At 41.6% G+C, this 25,626-nt stretch overlaps 1 protein-coding gene across 17 annotated transcripts in view; it reads left to right on the top strand.

The window, feature by feature from the left end:
• Positions 1-25,626, top strand: part of Dlgap1 (DLG associated protein 1) — a 784,970-nt gene that overhangs the window by 747,208 nt on the left and 12,136 nt on the right. For all 17 annotated transcript variants that reach the window (XM_048806496.1, XM_015482533.2, XM_048806497.1 and 14 more), the window contains one exon: positions 7,635-8,056. In XM_048806496.1, coding sequence (XP_048662453.1) covers positions 7,635-8,056 — 422 coding nt within the window. The remainder of the gene's footprint in view (positions 1-7,634; positions 8,057-25,626) is intronic.

The following is a 25,626-nucleotide window of genomic DNA, read 5'->3' as shown; positions in this document are numbered from 1 at the left end:
TGCTGGGCTGGCATCAAAATGTGCTTATGAAAGACACCTGCCATTCCTGCAGATCTAATGAAAGTAGAGGCTGAATCAGAGGTCGTAAAGTCACACTGTTCATCTGTGATGAGAGCCACCCTCTATCTCTAGAAGCAATTGCCTTAGTGAATAGGATTATGACATTTTTCTAGTTTTTTTGGTTTTAGTTGTTGATGGATCTTTATTTATTTATATGTGGTACTGAGAATCAAACCCAGTGCCTCACACATACTAGGCCAGTGCTCTGCCACTGAGCTACAACTCCAGCTTCCGATACTTTATTTTTTTTATGTTCTTTTTTTTTTTTTAGTTATAAGTGGACACAATAACCTTTATTTTATTTTTAAGTGGTGTTTGAGGATTGATCTCAGGGCCTCACTCCTGCTAGGTGAGCGCTTTATCATTGAGCCACAACCCCAGCCCGACACTTTTGATCCTTCACTCAAATTAACTCTGTTCCCATATGCATTTCCATAGGTAATTCAGTTCTGGGTTTTTAAATCTTCCTTGCTTCACACATTAAAGCTCATGTTTAGGACAAGAAAATAAAACAGTAGCTCTGTTTTCTTTCTAACCACAATGTCAACTGCTACAAAAGATCTCTTTCCATTCCAAGTGACTTAAATGTGCAAATATTTGGGCTTTTGATGATTTGTGATTTTCACCTAAACAGCATATTAAAACAAAAAAAATCAAAGTTGAAATAGCACATTTTCGGGGCTGGGGATGTGGCTCAAGCGGTAGCGCGCTCGCCTGGCATGCGTGCGGCCCAGGTTCGATCCTCAGCACCACATACAAAACAAAGATGTTGTATCCGCTGAAAACTAAAAAATAAATATTAAAAATTCTCTCTCTCTCTCTCCCCCCCTCCCTCTCTCACTCTATCTTTAAAAAAAAAAAAAAAAAAAAGAAATAGCACATTTTCTGATCACTAGTTCCGGGACCCCAGATGGGGCAGGCCTTTGGCAACCAGCAACACCCCTTCTTTGCCAACCTAAAAGTTCTGGATCCATCCCCACTCTTCACAGTTTCCTTGGAGAACCACATAGCCTAGTACCCACCCTTGATGCCAAGTTAGCAATACCATGACTTAGCAGCCAAATACTCACTTCCTGTGTACCTGAGTTCTAAAGGTATGGCATTCGTTCGTTTCAAATTTCAAAAGCCTGAAACTTGGCACAACTCTGGAGGGACCTCAGACATTTCTCTCTCCCTTCCTCCTTTTCTTTTCTCTCTGTTTCTCCCCGCACCACACTTACATCTTCTCTTCATTCTCTTTCTTTCTTCCTTTCTACAAGTTTTTCAAGATAGTTTGCAGAAAGGAAATGACCATCTGACTGATAAGCCTAGGGCGCCATTTCACCAAAACCAAGACTTTATTTTTCTTTTTTGATGCTAAGGATTGAACCCAGGGCCTTGTACATGTGAGGCAAGCACTCTACCAACTGAGCTATGTCCCCAGCCCCAAAACTAAGACTTTATTAACAAGTTGTTAGTGAGGCCTCTCCTGCTTTTTGTTCCTATCCTGCTTTTGCTCATTACCTCAGGCGCTGGTTGCTGAAGCCAAACAGTCCCTTCTGGGGCACTTTCAATTCAGGAATGTTTTGTTGAGACTCCAAACCAAGGTTCCTATAGTGACAGCCCATCATAGATACCAGTTAGCACCTGCCCAGATCCTACTGAAAGAAGACTGGCAGCATGAAGGCCCTATCAGAAGCCTTTGGATAATAACTGTAATTATTTCCATTCTTTCCATTTCTTTTATTAGCATTATTAGGAATGGGGAGAATCTTCACTTAGAAAATGTATTCTGTTTTCTTTTGCTAAAAAAGATCTTTAAGAAAAGGAATGATGAACATGGAGGATTTTATTATTTTTTTTTTTTAATGTGGTGCTCGGGATTGAACCCAGGGCTTTGTGCATGTGAGGCAGGCACTCTATGAACTGAGCTATATCCAATATGGAGGATTTTAAATAAGCAATGGAAGCTTCTTGTGGGACCGGTTTTAGAGCTGGGCTAGGACCGAACTAATGGCACACAAATGGGGAGCAGGAGAATTCTTCCCCCCAGGTTTTAGAGCGAGGGCTACTGTAGACCTTTGTTTCCACCATGCCCTGTTCTAATTTGGAAGCTGATCTGACAAGAAAGAGTCAACTTCTGGGGAGAGCGAGAATTCTCCATCTTCATCTCCTCAGCCCCACATCTTTCTTTTGATCTGTCTTTTGTTTCATATGGGAAGCCATCCTGGATTTGGCACCAGTTACAGGGAGCCATTTCACAACCCACCAGGATGGCTGGGCTTCTGAGGACCAGCCACTCTCAGGTCACAGGAAAGCTTCACAGAGGATTAGTTTAAAAAAAAAAAAAAGGCCTGAAGTCTCTTACAAAGAATAGCTTTAGGACTAGCATTTTCCATTTGCTACTAGATTTAGCCCTAAAAAGCAAGCATTATGTGAATGAGAGAGATAAAGAGGATACCCGGAGGCCAGGGGATTCTGTAGTGAATTTATCTCCCTTAAGTAAGTTTATAGCTTGAGTCTCACTAGTTGGATAACCTGGCAGGTCCAAAATATAAAGATTATAAAAATGCCAAGCAGGGGCTATAGCTCCGTGGGTGGAGTACTTCTCTAGCTTGCTTGAGGCCCTGGGTTCAATTCCCAGTGCCACACAAGCACAGAAGAAAGTTCTAAAGTTACCAACCTCTTAGTTTGTGTTCACTTATTTTGTTTAACCAAAGCCCCATCAAGCCAGGGGGCACAGGAAGCAGCCTCTGCAATTCACCACCTATCTCTTCCTTTGTAATCTGTTATACTGAAAAGTTGTGAGAAGGGTCAGAAAATCCTCTAATCAGAAATATAAACTCATTTCATAGAAGGAGGGAGCTTAAAAAGCAACAGCAGAGGTGAATGCTAACGAGTGACTTTTTTCTCTGCTGTTGGGAACAGATAGGGTATTGTGTTCCATACTGGTTGATCCAGTCTTTCCTCGCATGGTTTTCTGTTCCTTAGGCCAGAATATTGGCCGGCATTTTTCAGAAGTTGTAATTATTACACATTGTGCCTGCAGGGTATTGAAGGACCAAAGAAAGTTCAGGGCTGGAAATTGCGGGTTTGGAAAGAGCAAAGCCACTGGGTTTGGCTTTTAGGTTTATACCGTTGACCAACAACGGGTCGATTCTTTTTTAAAAACATACAGAAATTAATCTTAGTGACACCCTTCTGGGTTCCTATCAAAATTTTAAAACAACTCGATTACACCCTTCCCTCAGAAGGGGACTTTGCACATAAAAGACATGAAACAGTTTTGTGGAGCAGAACATTCTTTGAAAGCTCTGGGTGGAAGAAAGCACTTGCTTAGGGGACTTAATTGATAGAAACTAGCAGCCTGGACAGGCTGCCTGAGTTCAAAGGCACCGCTTTTAATCCCAAACCATTTTAATTTTACTTAACTTTTATTTCTTTCTGGGTGACTACACTGCAAACTTCTATTAATGTACTGCCAAGTAATTTTTCTTAAGAAGGTGGATACTTTACAAGATCCATAGCCAGGAGACGGCTCTCAGGAATGCTGGTAGTACAGTGTTGTGTAGATAAAAACAGAGGCCAGGGAAAAAGTAGGCCATTCTGTTTTATATGTGGAAGGGATTCTGTCTCTGGCAAGTGTGCCCTGATGGAAAACAACCAGGGACTAGTACTTCTGTAAGCCTGGAAATGTAATGCCTCTGGCAATACATGATCTTAAGAGACTGAAGCCTCCTGTTTTCATAGTTGGGATTTCGTGTTAGTAGAACAGCCAAATGTCAACCGTTGCAAGGAGCCTCATCCAATTCACAGGCATGCAGCTGGAGAGAAAGCTCAGCTTCAGGAGATGACATTTTACGTTTTGGGGATGAACAGGAAGAATGCAAAAATAGCCTCCTGCAGCCAAGAAATGAGCAGCTCTTGGAAGGAGCCCTTGAGCAAAATTGTTCTTCCTTTCCTTGCTAATACCAGGGACTCACCACATGGCTTGCAGACTTGCACACGAGGCGATTTTTTATTTTTATTTTTAATGTTTTTGACCCATCTGAACATTGAAGAATTTACAAAAAGTAATAAGGTGTGATACTTTTGGTGGAAGCAGTTTCTTTTTTCTAGTTATAGGTAGTTAGTAGACCTTTAGTGTATTTGTTCATTTTTAGGCAGTGCTAAGGATCGAACCCAGTGCCTCACGCGTGCTAGGCAAGCACTCTTCCACTGAGCTACAACCCTGGCCCAGAAGCAATTTCTTAAAAACAGCAAACAGTGAGATGAGCTGACTCTGGCAGCTCTATCTTCATAAAATAAATAGCGGGATTCACAGTATATGTGATCATTCTGGCATCCTAAAAACTAACAGTGGTCAATACAGCAGCCACTTCTCTTCCCTGACATGTATTCTCTAGGGAAAATAAAATGGATTTACTGAGATGACTTGTATTCTCTCCTTTCCAAGATTCCCAATCTTTCTTCCATGTTGCACATAACTACTTTGCCTGTGTGGAGCTGGCCATTCTATATTTATGATAGACTCGAGTACTGAATTGTTTTTTGTTGTTTGGTACCAGGGATGGAACTCAGGGGTACTTAACCATTGAGATACATCCCCAGCCCTTTTTATTTTTTGAGACAGGGTCTCACTAAGTTGTTAAGGTTGGCCTCGAACTCGTGATCCTCTTGCCTCAGCCTCCTGAGTTGCTGGGATTACAGACATGTGCCACCATGCCCAGCTTACAGTATCGATTTTAATTGACTTTAATAGGATGGTCTGGGATAATTAAGGAAAAGCATTTAATCTGGTATATTTAATATTGTTAGATATTGTCAAATGCACTGTCCTTTAAGGCTAGTACTGTTGAATATGAAATATTAATTGAAAATCAGCTGGCAGACAAACTCTCTTAAAATGCCATAACCATGAATTTGCTTAAGAAAATGTACCATTTCACATCATTAGATGGCCACTATCAAAAATCGGGAGCCAGGTACACTGGTACACACCTGTAATCCCAGTGGCTCAGGAGGCTGAGGCAGGAGGATCGCGAGTTCAAAGCCAATCTCAGCAAGGGCGAGGTGCTAAGCAACTCAGTGAGACCCTGTCTCTAAATAAAATACAAAATAGGACTGGGGATGTGGCTCAGTGACCGAGTACCCCTGGGTTCAATCCCTGGTACCCTCCGCCCCCCCCAAAAAATTAGGAAATAGGCCCAGTGGCACATGCCTGTAATCCCAGCAGCTCAGGAGGCTGAGGCAGGAGGATCTCAAGTTCAAAGTCAACCTCAGCAAAAGTGAGGTGCTAAGCAACTCAGTGAAACCTGGTCTCTAAAATAAAATACAAGGGGCTGGGGTTGTGGCTCAGTGGTAGAGTGCTCACCTAGCGAGGCCCTGGGTTCGATCTTCACCGCCACATAAAAAATAAAACAAAGGTATTGTGTCCAACTACAACTAAAAACTAAATATTAAAAATAAATAAATAAATAAATAAAATACAAAATAGGGCCCCAGAATTCAATCCCTGGTACCCTCCTCCCCCAAAAAAGAAAAATCAGGAAATAGCAAATCTTGATGATGTGGAAAAATTGGAATCCTTGTGAAAAGGTGGTGGGAATATAAAATAAATGAAAAACAGTTGCCAGTTCCTAAAACAAAACAAAACAAAAAAACAGAATCACCATATGATCTAGTAATTCTACTTCCGGGTATATATTCAAAAGAATTGAAAACAGAGTCTCAAAGAGATTCTTACACACCCCTGTTCACAGTGGCATTATTCACAATATCGAAAAGGTCAATTTGAAAGCAAATGTTCAAAGGAATAAATGGATAAACAAAGTGTGGCACACATATATATTATTTATTATTCAATATTAAAAAAGGAAAAATTTTAACACACATAACACGGATGAACCGTGAAGACAGTGTGCTGAGTGAAATAAGCTAGTCACAAAAGAACTCATGCTGTATGACTCCCCTGATGTGAGGCACCTAGAGCAGTCAGATTGATAGACTCAGAGAACAGGTGGTGACTGCCAGGGGCTGGGGGAGGAGCAAGCGGGGAGGTAGTATTTGATGGGTACAGAGGACAGCTGGCAATGAGAAAATTCTGGAGATGGATGATGGTGATAACTGCACATGAGAGGTCAATGTCCTGAATGTCACTTAACAATGGTTAAAATGGTAAATTGTATGTTTATATTTTATCATAATCAAAAAATGAATGAAATATTAGACCAGAAGTTATTTTAAAAAAATAGAGTGGACCAGGCATGCCCAGCAATTCGGAAGGCTGAGGCAGGAGGATTCCAAATTCAAGGTCAGCCTCAGCAACTTAGCAAGGCCCTAAGCAACTTAGAGAAATCTTGTCTCAAAATTTAAAAAATTAAAGGGGGGCTAGGATATAGCTCAGTAGTATAGCATCCTGGATTCAATTCCCAGTACAGAACCAAAAAAAAAAAGACACAATGCAGCTTCTGGTGGACTTACCTTCTCTCACTGTTAACTACCTGCTCCAGAGGCCAGGGAAGCTTTTGGTGTATGTTTTTGTCATTTTGTTTCTTGTTTTGAGTGCTAGGGACTGAAGTCATGACCACTGAGCCACATCCTCAGCTCTATTTTGTATTTTATTTAGAGACAGGGTCTCACTGAGTTGCTTAGTGCCTGGCCATTGCTGAGGTTGGCTTTGAACTCGAAATCCTCCTGCCTCAGCCTCCTGAGCCCCTGGGATTACAGTTTGGTGTATGTTTTAAATCACTTCAGGTCCACACTTTTCTTGCTCCTATCTGAGACAGAGTTCATTGTTGTCTTCCTCTTCCCCCAGAACCTCCCACCTTCCACAAGCCCTCACCTTCTTTGAGGGTTCAACTACAAAGAAATACATGAGGCTCTTTGGTTGAGAAACACGGATCCCATGAATATCTATGGAAAATGCCAGATTGACTCTGTTGTTTTGTTGTCTTTTATCACCTGGGAAGAAAAGCTGAAAAATTAAAGGGACAGGGAAGGGCAGTCATGGAGAACTCTAGAACTGTAAGCTGGCTTTCTCCCCAAAGGCTTTTTGAACCACATTATAATGATGACCCTTGTGAGTAAAAGCCAGTGGATTCTTATGAAGAATAGAGGTTTTCATTTGAAGGGGAACCTAAAGAAACTTCAGCTTGCTTTCAGGAAGTCTTTTTTTTTTTTTTTTAAGTCTTACTTAGTAAGAGTTGACCCTAGAAAAATGCAGGATTCATGACAATGTTGGAATTGACTAGACTGTGCCCACCCTACCCCACCTCACCTTTTCTAAGCAAATCACACAGACTAAGATATAATTGAATTATTTCCTTGCCCACCACCAGCCTGGTTTTCAGGATTTAAGCCATCCCAGACTTGGAGAGGAGTTGAGTACAGGATGTGTGCTGACTTTCCACTTGTGAAATCGCTTTAGACAGGCTCTCATATCTAACAAGGGTGGGAGATTTGCGTTCATTCGTTTAGGTTGAGGGCGATCAGCAGGTTTGCATGGAGGGTCCTCACACATCCAAGAAAAGCAAACTGTAGTTTGGCTTCAAGAAACGTCCTGGAACTCAGTCTCTCCTCTCTATTTTCCAAAGTTTCCGCAGGTTCACTCGATCCAACAGCGTGACAACGGCGGTGCAGGCGGACCTGGACTTCCATGATAATCTGGAAAATTCTATGGAATCTATAGAGGACAATTCGTGTCCCGGCCCCATGGCCCGGCAGTTCTCCCGGGATGCCAGCACCTCCACCGTCAGCATTCAGGGCTCAGGAAACCACTACCACGCCTGCGCAGCCGACGACGACTTTGACACGGATTTTGACCCCTCGATTCTGCCTCCTCCGGACCCCTGGATTGACTCCATCACCGAAGACCCCCTGGAGGCCGTGCAAAGGTCAGTGTGCCACCGGGACGGCCACTGGTTTCTGAAGCTTCTCCAAGCAGAGCGGGACCGCATGGAAGGGTGGTGCCAACAGATGGAGAGAGAAGAGCGGGAAAACAACCTCCCGGAAGACAGTAAGTGACCCTGCACGCGCATCTGGACCCTGGGGGCAGGGGGAGGGTCAGGGGTCAGTCACGCCCTGGGCTTGGCTGTTTTCTTTCCTGCCAGTTTCACCTGCTGCATCTTGGCCATTTCACATAGGAAACCAGAACAGGTGGAAGAGCTAGGCAGTTGCAACCCAGAGTCCAGAAGCTTCTGTGCTGGGCAAGAAAGAGAAACCTCTGGGCAGACATCACTCTTTCTAGCTCTAGATCTATGACTTTTCTTGTCTTCTCAGAAGAGTACCAAGCTCAACATGGTAGCTCAGTCTCTACCCTGGTCTTCCTTCCTCAAGAGGATCTAGAAATGCTACTGATTCTTAGGGGGTTAAAAATAATTCTAGGCCAGGCATGATGACGCACATCTGTAATCCCAGAGGCTCAAGAGGCTAAGTCAGGAAGGCAACAAGAGTTCAAAGCCAACCTTAGCAAAGGTGAGGCGCTAAGCAATTCAGTGAGACCCTGTGTCTAAATAAAATACAAAATAGGGCTGCGGATGGGGCTCAGTGGTTGAGTGCCTCTGAATTCAATACCTGGTACCAAAAAAAAAAAAAAAAAAAAAGAAAGAAAAGAAAGAAAGCAATGCTAAGCCAGACATAGTGGCACACTGCTGTAATTCCAGCAGCTCTGGAGGCTGAAGCAGAAGGATTGTAAGTTTGATTCCAGCCTCAGAAACTTAGCAAGACCTTGTCTCAAAATAAAAAACAAAAAGGGCTGGGGATGTGGCTCAGTGATAAAGTACCCCATGGTTAAATCTTCAGTACCAAATGCTGATAATTACTATTAATAATAATTCTAACTAGTTTCAAGATCCATAGATATATGAGCATTTATAATCTGTAGAGTTCTTTTATTTTCCTACCATATTAAAATGAGGATAATGTATAGACCAATAGAAACCCATGCTTATTGCATTTTTAAACCTTGTTAACATGTATTTTGTTTGTTTGTTTGTTTTTCGTTTTTGTACTGGGGATTGAACTTAGGGGTGCTTTACCACTGAGCACATCCCAGCCTTTTTTATTTTAATACAGGGTCTCACTAAGTTGCTTAGGACCTCTCTAAATTGCTGAGGCTGGCTTTGAACTTGTGATCCTCCTGTCTGAGCCTCCTGAGCTTTCGGGATTTTAGGCATATGTCACCATGCACTTTTTTTAGGTTTCAAGGAGGCAAACCTTCAGTCACTAAAGTAATCAACACAAATTCCATTTTAGTGGTTAAAATAAATGATAAAATGAGTGATAAATAAATAAAACAAATACTAAAGACCCCCACTTTCTTGCACATCATTATTTTTAAACTTGGCCTTTTAACAACAATTCCCATTGTTAAAAGAGAAAAATCACCACAAATCTGGGTTTGCAGATCTTAATAGGCTTTATCTGCAATTCTAGAATCAGACAGCAATCTGAGCAAATATGGACAGGTTCTACCTATGACTAGAGAAAAGGAAGTGACATACAGCATATGGAAGTGAGGTTCAAAGTCAGACACATCTGCTTACATCTGTCTTATTTGAATGTGTCTTGAAGAGTTGGCTGCTCTTGATTGAGACTAAGCCACATGTTACAAGAGTAAGTTGCAGTCTTCTTACACATCAGGTTAGGTCACAGTTCATTATGTTCAGAGGAAGCTCCTGTCAAACTTTCTTTTTTTTTTTTTTTGGTACCAGGAATTGAACCCAGAGGCAGTTAACCACTGAGTCACATCTCCCCTGTTTTATTCTGTATTTTGAGATAGGTTCTTGCTAAATTGCATAGGGCCTCACTAAATTGCTGAGGCTAGCCTCAAATTTACAATCCTTCTGCTTCAGCCTCTTGAGTCATTGGGATTACAGGTATTCTGCACCACCCTTGGCTCCCACTTCTTTTTATTGGTGCATTATGGTAATATAACAGAATTATATTATAGGTATACAATGATGGGATTTGTTACATATTTTTACATACAGACAATATAACAATATAATTTCTGTCAAACTTAATTTAACACTATTAACAATTGATAAAGAAAAATTACCAGATTATTCAATAATGAGGTACATTTTATACATTTTCAACAACTTTGAAATTGTGATATGGTTTATAATCAGTGTGTATTTTAATGTCATGTTTTAATTTTCCTTTAAAAACTACTATTACTAAATTAATGGTGGATCCTGCAACTGATTGATTATATTTTTAAATCAAAATAATGTAGTGGTAGGCAGAAAGCCTGCTTCATTTCATATGGGAGCCATCTAGAATGTGTTGTCATGATATAGGTTTTAAAAATTATTTTTTAAACAACCATTTAACTTTTTTTTTTAAAGAGAGAGAGAGAGAGAGAGAGAATTTTTTTTAATATTTATTCTTTAGTTCTCAGCGGACACAACATCTTTGTTGGTATGTGGTGCTGAGGATCGAACCCGGGCCGCACGTATGCCAGGCGAGCACACTACCACTTGAGCCACATCCCCAGCCCCCATTTAACTTTTTATCATGAATATATCTAAAATATGCATAAAAAACATGGCACGGTGGTTCACGCCTGTAATTCCAGTGGCTCAGGAGGCTGAGGCAGGACGATTGCAAACTAAAAGCCAGCCTCAGTAATTTAGCAAGGCCTTAAGCAACTCAGAGAGACCCTGTCTCTAAATAAAATATAAAAAATGGTTATGGGTGTGCCTCAGTAGTTAAGCACCTCTGAGTTCAATCCCCAGTACCAATAAATAAATAAATAGAATTTAATATAATGAATCCCCATGTACTCTTCACCCGGTTGAATAACTGGTAAGTCTTATTTTCTTATCTTCCTCAATTTGTTGTTGTTTTGCTGGATTTTTTTAAAAGGAAATCAAGGCATCATGTCATTTCACTAAGTAGATCACAGTGATAAAAGACATTTACTAAATATAGACATGCATTATCATCCCTACCAAAAATAACTATAATTTCTTTCCTTTTAGTTGGGGGTGTGGGGAGGGGTATGCTGTTGCCCAGGCTGGGCTTCAACTCCTGGGCTCAAATGATCCTTCTGTCTCTGCTTCTCAAGTAGCTGGTAGTACAGGCACACACCACTGTGCCTGGCTCACAGTAATGTCTGAGATCCAGAATGTAGTGAAAATCATGTTTGATAGATTTACTAAATGCACCAATTTTTTTGCATCAAGAAGCAGTGCGTTTTTCCATGAGGGAATTAATTTTTATAAAAATGGAGTCTGGAAAATACCAGCAGGCCAAGGGATTTCCTTCTTCACCTATTTCTTGTCTTTATGAGCGAGTTAGGAAAATCACCACAAATCTGGGTTTGCAGATCTTAATAGGCTTCATCTGCAATTCTAGAATCAGGCAGCAATCTAGAGCAAAAATGGGCAGGTGCTACCTCTGAATAGAGAAAAGGAAGTGACATATAGCAAATGGAAGTGAGGTTCAAAGTCAGACACATCTACTTACATCTGTCTTATTTAAATGTATCTTGAAGAGTTGGTTCTGTCAAGTTCCTGTGGCTCTTTCATCTTATGAATGCAAACAACTTGGCAATGGTAAAGGAATGCCCTTGACATTTGCCTCTTTCGGTACCAAGGCAGAGTCACTTGAGTGTCCCTTCATGTGCACAGTTACCTCATTTATCTGGTAGCATTGCCAAGCAGCAGTGGGTTAAGGTGGGGATGGATTAGGGAAAGAATGTCTGAACAATGGCATTATCTTATACCATCTTCTTGTAGACATACCCCAAATTTACTGGGTTTTCCCAGGAAAAATGCCATTCTCTAAGGAGCAGTGGCATCTGGTACTGCTCTCAACAGGACAAGCTTTCAAGTTTTAATTCATTCAGTTCTTTAATTCAGACTGGTTCTATCTCTCCAGTCTGCTTCTAAGAGGACCCAAGGAAGCCACTCCTATGATATTTTTCTTTCTTTTTTTTTTTTGCAGGGGGAGGAGGAGTGGGTACCAGGAATTGAACTCAGGGACACTCAACCACTGAGCCACATCCCCATCCCTTTTTTCTGTTTTATTTAGAGTCAGGGTCTCACTTTGAGTTGCTTAGTGCCTCCCTTTTGCTGAGGCTGGCTTTGAACACTCAATTCTCCTGTCTCAGCCTCCTAAGCAGCTGGGATTACAGGCGTGAACCACCATGCCTGGCCCTGATGTTTTTATTTTTATTTTTTATTTTTTTAATACTTATTTTTTAGTTTTCGGCGGACACAACATCTTTGTTTGTATGTGGTGCTGAGGATCGAACCCGGGCCGCACGCATGCCAGGCGAGCGCGCTACCGCTTGAGCCACATCCCCAGCCCCCTGATGTTTTTCTTGAGTTGGCCTTCCAACGTGAGCCTGGTTCTTTTTCTCTCAACCCAAATATAAAATGATACATGAAGTTAGCCATTGTATGAAAAATTAAGAGACCCTTCCTTGAGACTCATAGAACAATGAAAACAAGTTGATGTATTTTCATACAACTACATATAGAAGGAGTTGAAAATCTTGCCAGAAAACCAGGTTCTCATCTGTGTTTGTGAGAAAAGAGAGGCATATTTGCATCTTGAGATGAACATTACCAGTCAAGTCCCCAAATAATGAATATAAAGGAATTGCCCAACCATGTATTGTTCCAGGCTGAATTTTCTGTTCAGGCCAAGTTGACTCCCCAGTTCTTCTGAAATATGTTGTGCATTTGTCTGTCAGGAGCTTCAAACATTATTTTATAACAGTCTGCTGTTAGGATAGTGGGTTAGAAGGTAGGTGTTCTGTCTTATTCCTCTTAATAAATCTCCAGCCTCTCTGACACATTGTAGGGGACCATTAAATAAATATTTGAATCCTCAAAATATTTTGGAAATTTTGTTTTACAAAGTCTTTTACTTAGCAAGCCTTTCTTCCTGATTAGCTAAAAAGTACTCAAAAACTAGTATAACAAAATATCCTAGATTGGGTAATTTTTAAACAACAAACATTCATCATTCCCCATTCTGTAGGTTGGGAAGTCCAGGAACAAGAACTGGCAGAATTTGGTGTCTGGTGAGACTCACTCTCTTTTTTTTTTTTTTTTTAAGAGAGAGAGAGAGAGAATTTTAATATTTATTTTTTAGTTTTCGGCGGACACAACATCTTTGTTTGTATGTGGTGCTGAGGATCGAACGCGGGCTGCACACACGCCAGGCGAGCGCTCTACCGCTTGAGCCACATCCCCAGCCCGAGACTCACTCTCTATTTCAAAATGACGCCTCTTGCTGTGTTCTCTCATGGTGGAAGGGATGTACAGGTTCCCTCAGGCCTTATTTAGAATGGCACTAATCCTGTTTGTGAGGGCCCACCCCACTGTAGGCCCTATCTCTTAATACTATCACCTCAGTGATTAGACCTCAGCATATGAACAAGGGACACACACATTCAGACCACAGCAAGTGACTAGCAGCTGTGCTTGACAGAGCTGCAGGGACATATGTTTCTGAGATATTGAGCTCTTTGGATGAGGGCAAAGATTTGGCAGAAAGACAAGGACACATGCCACAAAAGTGATACTGAAGTGGGGCTGGGGATATAGCTCAGTTGGTAGACTTCTTGCCTTGCATGCACAAGGCTCTGGGTTCAATCCCCAGTATCATACATACACACAGGAAAAAAAAAAGAAGAAGTGATACAAAAGATGAATAGTCTAGATGAACCTCCCATGCGCTTTCCAGCTATCAAGATACAATTCCACGGCTGGGATTGTGGCTCAGTGGTAGAGTGCTCGCCTAGCTTGCACAAGGCGCTCGGTTCGATCCTCAGCACCATATAAATGTAAAATAAAGATATTGTGTCCACCTAAAACTAAAAAAAAAGATACAATTCCATTTCACAAACACTTGAAGATCTCCATTTTTTCATTCTGTGGAGAAATACAAGCTTCAAACTGCTATGATTCCAAAATTCTCACTGGTATAGCTGCAAACTCCCAGGGCAGAGTTACCCATTTGAAATGAGGCAAATCCAGATCCCTGAAAATCTGACCCTAAGCAGTAGCAACCCTTCACAGCAGAGAAGGGAGGATGGAAGCACAGGAAAGAATATTCATCTTGTCCTTAACAATGTCCCTGACATTAGGCTAGAGACTTTGACAGGTGCTGTTTTATTTGCCCTCAAAATGGCTCTCTGGCGGTATCTTGTCCAAGGTCACAGAACACAGAAGTGTCTGATAGAACAGATACAACATGAATAACATTTGACAAGATAATGATACTTTGTGTGGCTTGGCACTACCCTGGGTAAAGCTCTCCACACATATCTGCCCCTGGTTCCTTGGCAACCACCATTCTGTTCTGATAACCGGGCCTGGTGTTCAGAGGGCCTTTGTTTTACTGAGTCTCTGATTTAACCTTTTCTCTTTTTTATAAGAAATTGGCAGGGAAGAGCCAAGTTCTCAGTAACCAGTTTTTGTTGGCTTATTTGTTTGTTTTGAATCTGTAGACATCACAAAAATAGCTTTGACAAAGAGGTCAAGTACAGTTATCTCTCTCTTTTTAGCCAAGCTACTTCATATGCTCTTTGGGTCCTATATAAGGTGGAACTCTCTTCAGGGTGATGATAAAGGTAGCTTCCTGGAGGTTAAATCCTTTTTTTTTTTAAGTACTGGGATTGAACCCAGGGGCACTAAACCACGGAACCACATCCCCAGCATATTTTGAGACAGGGTCTCCCTGAGTTGCTTAGGTACTAAGTTGCTGAGGCTGGCTTTGAACTCGCGATCCTCCTGCCTCAGTGTTCAAAGCCACTGAGATGTCAGGGATGCACCACAGCACACAGCTGGGATTTAATACTCTTATGCTTTAGGCATGTAATCAATTTTATGTGTTCTCTTTTTGGTGAGGGGAAAAAGGTAACTTCTTAATAATATTCTCCCAGGAGATGTGATTTTCAGAGTTGTTATGGAAAGATAAATATGATAGAGTGAGAAAAAGGAAAATTCTCATCATACTTTCTCAATTTGTTTTGTGGGGTATTGAATTTTCCCAATTTTTAAGTATTTTTAAATGTACTTAGCACCTCCAATGCCCTTAAAAATGGTAGGATGCAAGGTACTGTGGCCAGTGAGTTGGGGGACTAAAGTTCCAGGTCAGCCTAGGCAACTCAGTGAGAGCCTGTCTCAAAATAAAAATAAAATGAGATGGGATGTGGCTCAGTGGTACATGATGCCTGGGTTCAATCCATAGTATCAATTTAAAAAAAAAAATTATTGGGCTTTGGGTGTAGCTCAGTGAAAGAGCACTTGTCTAGCATGCCTGAGGTACTAGATTCCATCTCCAGTACCACAAAAAAAAAAAAAAAAAAAAAAAAGGAAAGAAAGAAAAAAGTTAAAACAGTAAATCTGTTATATATTTTACCACAGTCTAAAGAAAGAAAAATTACCCCTTCTAAAGGCTGCAGCACTGGAGGGTATCACCATTTCCATAAAAATGTAAGCTATTTTATTAAATGTCTTTTTAATTTCAAAATATAGTATGTCCACAGGAGTGGGGCAAAAGTTTGGTAAGGAATCTATTTGTTCAATGACAACCTGGATTACAGATTTGGAATGTGGTGTAGTTATCTTTTTATAATAGAGGGTTGAGGAAAAGATTGATTTCATTTAAATAATTTCTTAGTTAATTTCTTAGTTATCAATTATTTTATGATGCTGTTAATCTTACAGGACCTTCTAGAGATACTGTTTCTGGCCTGGAAAACACTTTTCCTAATATACTTGGAAGTGACTAAATGTATTACCCAGGGAAGATAAAAGAAAAGAAAAAAAAAAAGCACTCAGTGTGAGCAGGTTACCTCAAGTTGTCTTTGCAAAAGTATAAACATAAATCCTGTGTGGGTCTGTGGAGCTATTATTTTCCCTGATAAAAGCAAAGCAGAACAAAGACTTTAGTTCTTGTTTTAAACCTTCACCCCTCACAGTTGATAGTAGGTTTTTTGGCTTGATAACAAAATAATGAAACTGCTGTGAGCAAGGGTCCCTCCAAACCATGGCAGTTGACAGAATGCCTGTTCCCTGGGCTCTTGAAGTAAAATGATACAAGCTCTTCTCAGACAATGAAGCTCTTGTGTGAAACAGCTGTCTCAGGGAGATGGCTCAGTGCTATTTGACAGTGGCTTGTATGTTACATAGATACGTCTGGTATTATCTAACCGGGAATGAACCGGCCAGATGGAACCGAATGCTTGTAACTAGGAATGCAGTCTGGCGGGGGAGGGTGGGGACAGGCTCAGATTTCAGTGGCCCAAGGATGAAATAGCAGTTGATTGTACTTCGAAATCTATCTTTGCCTCCTGCATGGTGGACAACTTATAAGCAGAATTTTCAGGCTTTATCTGAAATAAGCTGATAGACCTAGAACCTGTGTGTGGGAGGCAGATTCTTTCCACTTTAATTTTGCCTGGTAATAGCATCCAAGTTAGTGAAACTTGGCCTTCCTTCCCCCAGAAGGCTTGTGAGCCTTGGCCGGGAATGGGGGGAGCTGGTGATGAAAGCCACAGTGGGCCTTTGCCTGGTTTCAGGTTTGGTTACGGAAGCTGTGCACAGTCATTATTGTGACTGGCTATCAGTGCGATCACCAGGCTTCGTCTGCCTGGGATTGCCTCTTCTGTGTCTGTGCAGCCCTGTGAAATAGTGGGCAGCAGACAAAGCAGCTCTCTATGAGGTCTGCCATTCATCCGCCCCCAGCACTGCTAAGCAGAGCACCCTGGGTGCATCCTAGCTGCTTTTGGTTTTATTCTCATCTTACTTTTGAAGTGAACCTTCCAAAGGTCTCTCCCCACCCCCACTCTACACTACACAACACACACACACACACACACACACAGCTGCATAGTCTCTTTTATAAGTTCTGGCCAACCTGAAATTAGTGACCACAGAGGAAGTGGCAGTCATGAAAAGGAAATCGAATGTAACGTGCCTTGTGTTTAACTTTTGAAAATGCACCATTCATTTTACTGATGCCAGAGGGAGATTGAGAGCATCCTCTGTGGGTGTGCTTTGTGGGAATGGTGTGCGGAGGCTGAGGAGGGCATGGAGGCAGGAAGGGGTGAAGTTCAAGGCAGCACCAGGCCTGGAAACCCATCTGTTCCTGGGCCTTGGAGTTCCCTTTCTTCCAGTGGTCAGTGAGAGAGGGACTGACTCACAGAATAAGATCTGATTGCTTTCTTCAACAAGAACTATTTCTGTGGAATACAAATGCAGCAAGATTTCAAACCCAGTGCTCTTTTCTTTTATATTGTTGAAGAAAATCATGTAGATACAGAAGGTAAAAATAACTCAAATGCTGCACCCACAATACAAATCACTCCTGTGTTCCCACAAGCTGCGGGGATTTGTCTGTAAGCAAAGATTTACCAGTAAACAAGCAATCAGTGTGCTCTTCTGGAAACCTGCTGGGTGTCCTCTAATTCATTCAATTTTGACCCCGTCTACCTAGAGAGAGGTTGCAGGTCAGTTCCCAAGGCTGCCTCACTTTAGATGCCACTCACAAGTTCCACGTTGTAACCTGTGCTCTGACAGAGCGGCTGTGAATCTGGGTTCCCACAACCCCCTCTTCCAGTTTAGTAAATTTGCTTGAATAACTCATAGAACTTGGAGGAAACACTTAACATTTATCAGTTTATCACAAAGGTCATTACAAGGGCAAGAGATGAAGCAAAGACTCAGGCAGGAAGATTGCTTGAGCCCTGGAGTCTCAACACTATCCCCCACACCAAAAAAAGTTAGGTAATTAAAAAAAATTTTTTTTTTCCATACAGGAGTCTTATTAGTAAAAGAAGGTTGCACTTTGGATTCATATTTCTACTTATATTGGCCATGAAGCAGTATGTCATACATATTACATAAGCAAATAAAAGACCGTTTAGAGTCTTTGAAAGTTGAATGAAATGAAATTAGCTTATAATTCTGTGATCTTGTGAGATATGTGTGTGTAGAATGTCATCCATCATCTATATAGAGAATTTATATTTTATCCATGATTCCGGCTCATAACTCCTTCCCAAGGCAGGTCACAGAACTAGAATTTCTCTTCCCCAAGGCAAGTCATAGAACGATAATCTTCCACCTTGCAGTTGGCCATAAGGAAATTCTCTGACCTGCCACTTCTGATAGCAAATGATAAGACCCCCATTTCAGAAGGGGTCTTGCCCCATATCCCTGAGGAAGGAAAGCTCAAGAATCCCAACAGACAAGTCTTGCTGGGTTTCCCCACCCAGTCTGTTAACATTAGATCTTACCCGTTTTGTTCAGTCACGTTTCAGTGTGGTTGTCTGTGTTTTAGTCATGCCTCAGCAATGAAGTGTCCATAGAAACCCAAAAGGACAGGGTTTCAGAGAGCTCCCACTGGGTAGCTGGATACACGGAGGCTTCCGCAGGGTGGCACGTCTGAAGAAAGTATGGGAGCTCTGAGTTGCTTCCCCCATACCTGGCACAAACCTGCTCTTTAAAATCAAAACAATGTTTTCTCCCTAGAGCCCTCTGGTTTTAGTGTATGAGAAAGTTTCCGCTTGAAAATTTGATTCATTATTGATTAGTCACCAAGTTTAGGCTCCTTAAAGAGAGGAGAAGGAAAAAGAGGAAGGAAAGAAAAGAGGAAAGAGAGAGAGAGAGAGGGAAGGAGGAGGGAAGGAAGGAAGGAAGAAATTAATTAATTAATTCCTGTGAAATGCAGTGTCAGGAATGAAATAGACCCGTGTAAGCTACAGAGTCACCTGTGGACAGCCGCTCTGGATCACAGATGTGTGAAATCTGGAGAAATTCTTTTTTTTTTTTTTTTTTTAGAGAGAGAATTTTTTAATATTTATTTATTTTTTTAGTTTTCTGCATACACATCTTTGTTTGTATGTGGTGCTGAGGATCGAACCCGGGCCACACGCATGCCGAGCTCGCTGCCGCTTGAGCCACATCCCCAGCCCTGGAGAAATTCTTTGTCATGAGGACACACTCATAAATATGAGCATCTCACTGTAGGGCTGGGGCTGGGGCTCAGTGGCAGAGCGCTTGCCTTGCATATGTGAGGCACTGGGTTCAATCCTCAGCACCACATAAAAATAAATAAACAAAATAAAGATACGTCCATGTATAACCAAAAGAATATTTAAAAAAATAGAGTGTCTCACTGTGGGCAATATCGACTTGATGAAATCACACAGATTTGGACTGTCAGACCCATGTGACTTTAAGCGGGTCTTTCTTTCTTTTTTTTTTTTTTTAATTTCATTCCTCTCTCTTCCTACACCCCTTAAATCTACAACGTGAAAAGTCAATAATTCAGGTGATTAAAAAGAAGCCAAGGGGCTTGGGATATGGCTCAGTTGGTAGAGCGCTTGCCTAGCATGTACAAGTCCCTGGGTTCAATCCCTAGCACCACAAAAAAATAAATAAATAAAATAAAAAGAAGCCAAGACTTGAGCATGAATGATACCTGACTTGCAGTGGTTTGAAAGCAATATGCACTCACTAAGGACCATATTTTGGAGTTTGGGATTTTACTCTTTCCTAGGCTGAGCTGATGGATGTTTCAATGTGGCAGTGAGCCACATCCCCCAGTAGTCTCCCAATCGGAGAGGAAGCAACTGGGTCTCTACAGTGGACCGTATTGCTAAGCCCGAAGGATTAGCAGGTTAGGCGGATTACATGCGTCTTGGACATAAGATATTTTCAATTTACAGTGCACTTATTGGGATATAACCTCACTGTAAATTGAGCAGATTCTGCATAAGGAAATTTAATTGACCCACAAACATGTTCAACTTATCCCAGATGATTCGACTTTTCCAGCTCAGCCACTGCAAGGAGCATCATAAAAGATAACCCCAGTAGCCCAGCTCAGACTATATCAGCAAATCACTTAATACTGTCATTTAAAAAGTGATAAAGGAGGGGCTGGAGATGTAGTTCAGTGGTAGAGCACTTCCCTAGCATGCATGAGGCGCTGAGTTCAATCCCCAGCACTACAAAAAAAAAAAAAAAAAAAAAAAAGGTCAAAAAGTGATGCAAGAAATGATAAAACCTTAAAAGATCAAAATGCTTAAGGACTAGAATGTTGTAGTTAATTTGCTTTCAGGTTGACATACGGTTCATATGACTCAATTAATTTCAAAACTTACTCCTTCAGGGGGATACCTGGGGTTACGTGGGTTCAGTCCGTGTGATCAAAGAGCCCAGGGTCGGGTTGGAAATCAAGCATAGAAGGAGATAGAGCTGGGAAGAATGAGGAAAGGGCAGAGCCAGATAAGCATGGGGATCTGAGGAGCAGGAGGAGGGAGAGGTGAGGAGAGATAAGGCTTTCTGGAAGCGGAATGTGAGAGCTGAATCAGAAGGATGAAGCCATTGGGAGGCAATGAGACAGGGCCTAAGATGAAGAGAGAATCCCCAGCTCAGTGTTTAACTCCAGCAATGACAAGGAGAAAAGAAACAACTTGGGGATCTGGCCAGCTGTGTGTTCCTGGAGCACTTCGGGAGTGAAGGAAAGGAAGGCTGGATACTTTGGCCTTCCCTGCCCCATTGAAGAGGGTTTTGAGTTCATCCCATGGATAATAAGTGGGATGGTGGATGGTCTATGTCTTTCCCAGTTCATGGGTTGAAACTTAATTGCTAATGTCGCAATATTAAGGGGTGGGGCCTTTAACAGGTCATTAAGAGCTCTTACAGATAGGACTGGAGCCCTTACAAAAGAGCTTGAGGGAGTGGATTCATTTTTCTCCTGTCTCTTCCACCATGTAAAGACTCAGTAACAAGGTGCCATCTTGAAAGCCAAGAGCAGTTCTCACCAGGCATGCCACCTGCTGGGACCCTGAGCTTGGACTTGCCTCCAGAACTGTGAGAAATGGATTTCTATTTGTAAATGACCCCGTCCTGGAATTCTGTTATAGCAGCACAAACCAACTAAGACCATGGGGGAACCCCAGAAGTGTCTTCAGCATGAGAATAATATGAGACAAGAAAACCCTCTGGGGCTAGAGGTGTAGCTCAGAGGTAGAGTTGCCTAGCCTGTGCAAGGCCCTGGGTTCACCTCTCAGTACTGCAATGAAAGGAGGAAGAAACGGGGGGGGGGGGGTAGTTCGACTGGAAAGAAGACAAGTAGGTGAATATCAGTGGAAATGGTAAAGAAATGTGAAGATTTCTATCTGGCACATCCCCTCTGGTAACTTTCACCCCTGGAGGACACACTTCTCTGTAATGATATGTTGCATCCAGGTGTCAGGGAAGCTACATTAAAGATGTGAGAAATGTATCTATTCTGTGTCTGAAGCCTTAAAGTAGTGGCTGGATGATGTTGGAGTCTGGCATGGTAAATAAAAACTAGAAACGGAGAAACCAGTGCTTCTGTCTCTTGAGGTCTAGGGACCTAATCCTCTGGAATATGAAAGGATACATATGATAATTATGCTTATTGATTTTTTTTTCCCCTTTGGTGCTGGAGATTGGACCCAGGGCCTCTCATGGGCTGAGCATGGGCTCCATCTCTACTATATCCCCAGTCGTGCAATCTGGATTTTGACTCAGCAAGAAAATCAGGCATATCTCCGAAGGAATCAGTCTTTGTTTTACCTTGCTATCACCAGCAAACCTAAACTCTTTGCAACTACCATAGATTCACTTGCAAGGTTAAAAAAAAAAAAAAAGTTAATTCTCTCCACCCCTGTGCCTTTTATACCTCCTCCTGGTTCACCAAATTAAAACCATACCCCATAGGGGCCAGGGAGAGAGAGGAAATATGCTCTTTTCTAAAAGTCTGAATTTTTTAATTGAATGTAGATCTCAAATTATATTTTGCATAAATGACTCTACCCCATAAAATGGTCTTTCTTTTCTCTGCTTCTCATTATGGTATATAATCTTTAAAAGAAAACACAGAGCTTGCAATATATATTTGCCAGCTCTGCCAAGTTAGCACTGTTTTCTCCATTCTTTTCAAAACTGAAATGTCACTTCACGTAGACATGTTTTGCTTTTCCTTCTTATTGTGGAACAGTGATGGGGTTGGGGGAATTTTTTCAAATTCCCCCACTGATTTGTTCCACCCTTTCCCTTCCACCTGCCATCCATTGGCACTGGCTTAAGAGTATTGATAAAGGACAGAAATGACACTTTGAGAACAAAGAAAAGATGATCTGTGCATACAGTGGAACATTATTCAGCCTCACAAAGAAGGGAATCATATGTGACAACACGGATGAACCTGAAAGACATTACACTAAGTGAAATAAGCCAGCTACAGAATGACTAATACTGCATGATTCTACTAATATGAATTATCTACAATAGGCAGATTCAAAGCCTGATGTAGGGGCATTTCCGTTATCCCAGTTTCTTGGAAGGCTGAATCAGGAGGATCCCTTGAGCCCAGAAGTTCAAGACCAGCTTGGGCAACACAGCAAGACCCTCCTATCTTAAGAAGAAAACAAAAACAACCAGGCATGGTGGTGCACACCTGTAATCCCAGCAGCTCAGGAGGTGGAGGCAGGAAGATTGCAAGTTTGAGGCCAGCCTCATAATCTTAGCAAGTTCAAAGCCAGCAATTTAGTGAGACCCTGTCTCAAAATAAAAAAATAAAAAGGGCTGGGGATGTGGCTCAGTGGTTAATGGCCCTGGATTCAATCCCCAGTACCAAAAAAGAAAACAAAAACAAACAAATTCATAGAGTAAGTCAAAGGTAGAAGCTAGGGGGTGGGGAAAGGGGGAAATGAGGGGTTGCTAATCACAAGTATAAAATTTCAGTTATGCAAGATGAACAAGTTCTAGAGATCATTCAGCTATCGTGTACTTAAAAATCTTAAGAGGGGAGAGTACACGTTAAGTGTTCTTACCAAAGTAAAAAAAGAAAGAAAAAGCCAGGCAAAGTGGTACACACCTGTAATCCCAGTGGCTTGGGAGGCTGAAACAGGAGGATCGTGAGTTCAAAGCCAGCCTCAGCAATTTAGCAAGGCGCTTAGCAACTCAGAGATATACTGTCTCTAAATATAATATAAAAAGGGGATGTGGCTCAGTGGTTGAGCACCCCTGGGTTCAATCCTTAGCACAAAATAAAATACAAATCAAGAAGAAAGGAAAGACTCATACATAGATAGCTTTCACTTAAGTAGATTTAGACCCAGTTTTCCATAAGTGTTGAGGGAAAAGCCCAACTTGGACTTCAAAGACAAGGATCTGGACACAGCGGAAATACCCCAGGAATTGCACTTCCTAATTTAAGCCCAAATTTCCTCAAATGTAATGAGGTTGTCTGCCCTGCCTCAGAGGGTTCTGTGAGGACCCAATTAGATAAGACAAAGACAGTTTTGATATAAAAGTAATAATAATTTAAGCTGAGTAAAGTGGTACACCCCTGTAATTCAAGCTACTTGGAAGACTGACTCAGGGGACTATAAGTTCAAGGCCAACCTAGGCAACTTAGTAAGATGCTGTCTCAAAATAAAAAAAACTTCTCACTGTGTAATGAGAAGTTCCAGGAATTATAAATGTAATTTGTAAAAATATGCCCACTTCTTAATTAGAATTTCACCCAGCAACAATTTTTCTTGTTGTTTGTTTCTTCCACTGAGGGACAAACTAACAAAGGAGCTGAGGAAGGAAAAGAAAGTGAGGAAGGGGTCTACAAACTTCCCCATCAAGTGCCTAGAAGATACCTGGAGAAACTAGATTTATTTCTATTTTTAAAAGAGTTGCAAAGCAAAGTAAGGCTTATTGTATGATTAGTATCACATAAATAGATGATATAAGTCACAGTTAAATGACATGTCTGGGAGATATAGCAGAGATCATTATTCTAGAAGATGTATTGTCTGCGCCTTAAGGGAGATGAATGGTAAAAACTTGGCCACATCTGTTCATCAGCTTCCTGTTACTGTGACAAAATACCTGAGAAAAATAAACTTAATAAAGGAAAAGGTTTGGCTCACAATTTCAGTCCATGGTCACTAGCCCTATTACTTTGGACTTGTGATGGCACAGGACATCATCATAGTGGGAGCATATGGCAGAGGACACTGTTCATCTCATTGCAGCTGGGAAGTGGAAGATAAAGAAGGGACCACGGTCCCACTATCCCCTTTAAGGGCACATCCCCAATGACCTACCTTCCTCCCAGTAAGCCTCACCTTCTACAGGCTGGTGACCAAGCCTTCACCAGTTAAGATTTGGGGGACATTAAGATCTGTATAGACCTATATATACACCTATATAGAGACCACATTTGGTTGAACAATCCGGAAGGATCGCATGAATTCAAGTGTGAGAGAAACCAACTACATCAGAACCCAGGAGTATAAACCTCCTGGGCTCGCAAAGTCTTAAAACCCTATTCTGATGCCCAGAGAAAATCTCTACTTAAGGTCACAGGATCTCATCCCCAATCTATTGCCCTTTGGTTTACACTCAGAACGTCCCTGACTTATCACCTTTCCAGGAACAGAGAAGAGATTTATGAACTCAGTGGTAGGACTAATCCATTGAACCACTAGAACCGTCATTCTCCGTGTGGATCACTTTGGGGAGAGAGGGAATGGGGCAGGAGTGGAGAACATGTGTTTTATCTGTAAGGCTTCATTTTATTGAAGAGGGAGGAGGCAGCCAGGGGATGGGGACAATCCAGAAGCAAATCCAATAAAAAATTAATATCGGTTCCTTTGAGAGAGACCACATATGAATATTTGCTCTACTGCCCTTTAATAGGAAAATATGAAGTTCCTGAAAGTATCTTGTTTTTCAAATAAAAACAATGGCATCATCAAATTATGATTCCTAAAGCTGTTTAATCCAGATACATTTTCATTTTGCAGCTGAAACTACTCCAATGGTGCTTTTGGTTTGTTTGTTTTCCATTTCTTAGGAAAGAGGAAAAATCCTTCAGTAGTCTCTGACCACCATTTAAAGAATTTGCTACTCTCGAGTTGCTCAATCAAGCTTAGCTCCATCTGGCTGCTACCTGTCCTCTACCAAGTGCAAGACGTATCTGTATTTGTATGTTTGCTATCACTTTTCCCCATTACTCTCCACCAGGATATAAGCTCCATGAGGGTAGGGACCTTGTCTCACTTACTACTGTGTCATATTCATCTATCATAATGCTGATCACAGGATTATCCCTGCTCCACAAAAATGTAATTGGCCTCATCTATCAATTTTCAACTAGATCCCACTCATCTTTTCAGGCTCCTCTGGACTTTTTAGCTTTGGCCTTGAGGACCAGCCCAGCTCCCACAAAGTTACCTGACACCAGACCACAGTAAGACTAACCTTGGAAAGATGTGTTACATCTAGGCCTCTTCCGGGATTTTCCAGCACCAGCTTGGGCTCTTTGATATGTGTAAAGAAAGCCCTCAGTATATAGTTGCGGCCTATATATTTCATTTGATATTTCTCCCTTACTCTTCTTTACCTAGAGTCCCTGAGAAAAGTATTTCTCTTCCCACCCTGCTATAAGATTGCTGTTGGACATTTCAGAGTAGTTTCAAAACAACACCAAGAGCTGGGGGCAACAGTATGGTAGAGCACCTGTCTTGCATGCAAGAGTCCCTGGGTTCAATCCCTAGTACTGCAAAAACAAACAAAT

Source organism: Marmota marmota, unplaced genomic scaffold (genome assembly GCF_001458135.2).
Source record: "Marmota marmota marmota unplaced genomic scaffold, marMar, whole genome shotgun sequence".
NCBI lineage: Eukaryota > Metazoa > Chordata > Mammalia > Rodentia > Sciuridae > Marmota > Marmota marmota.
Note: the sequence above shows the minus strand (reverse complement) of the source record. Positions and strands in the feature narration are given on the sequence as shown.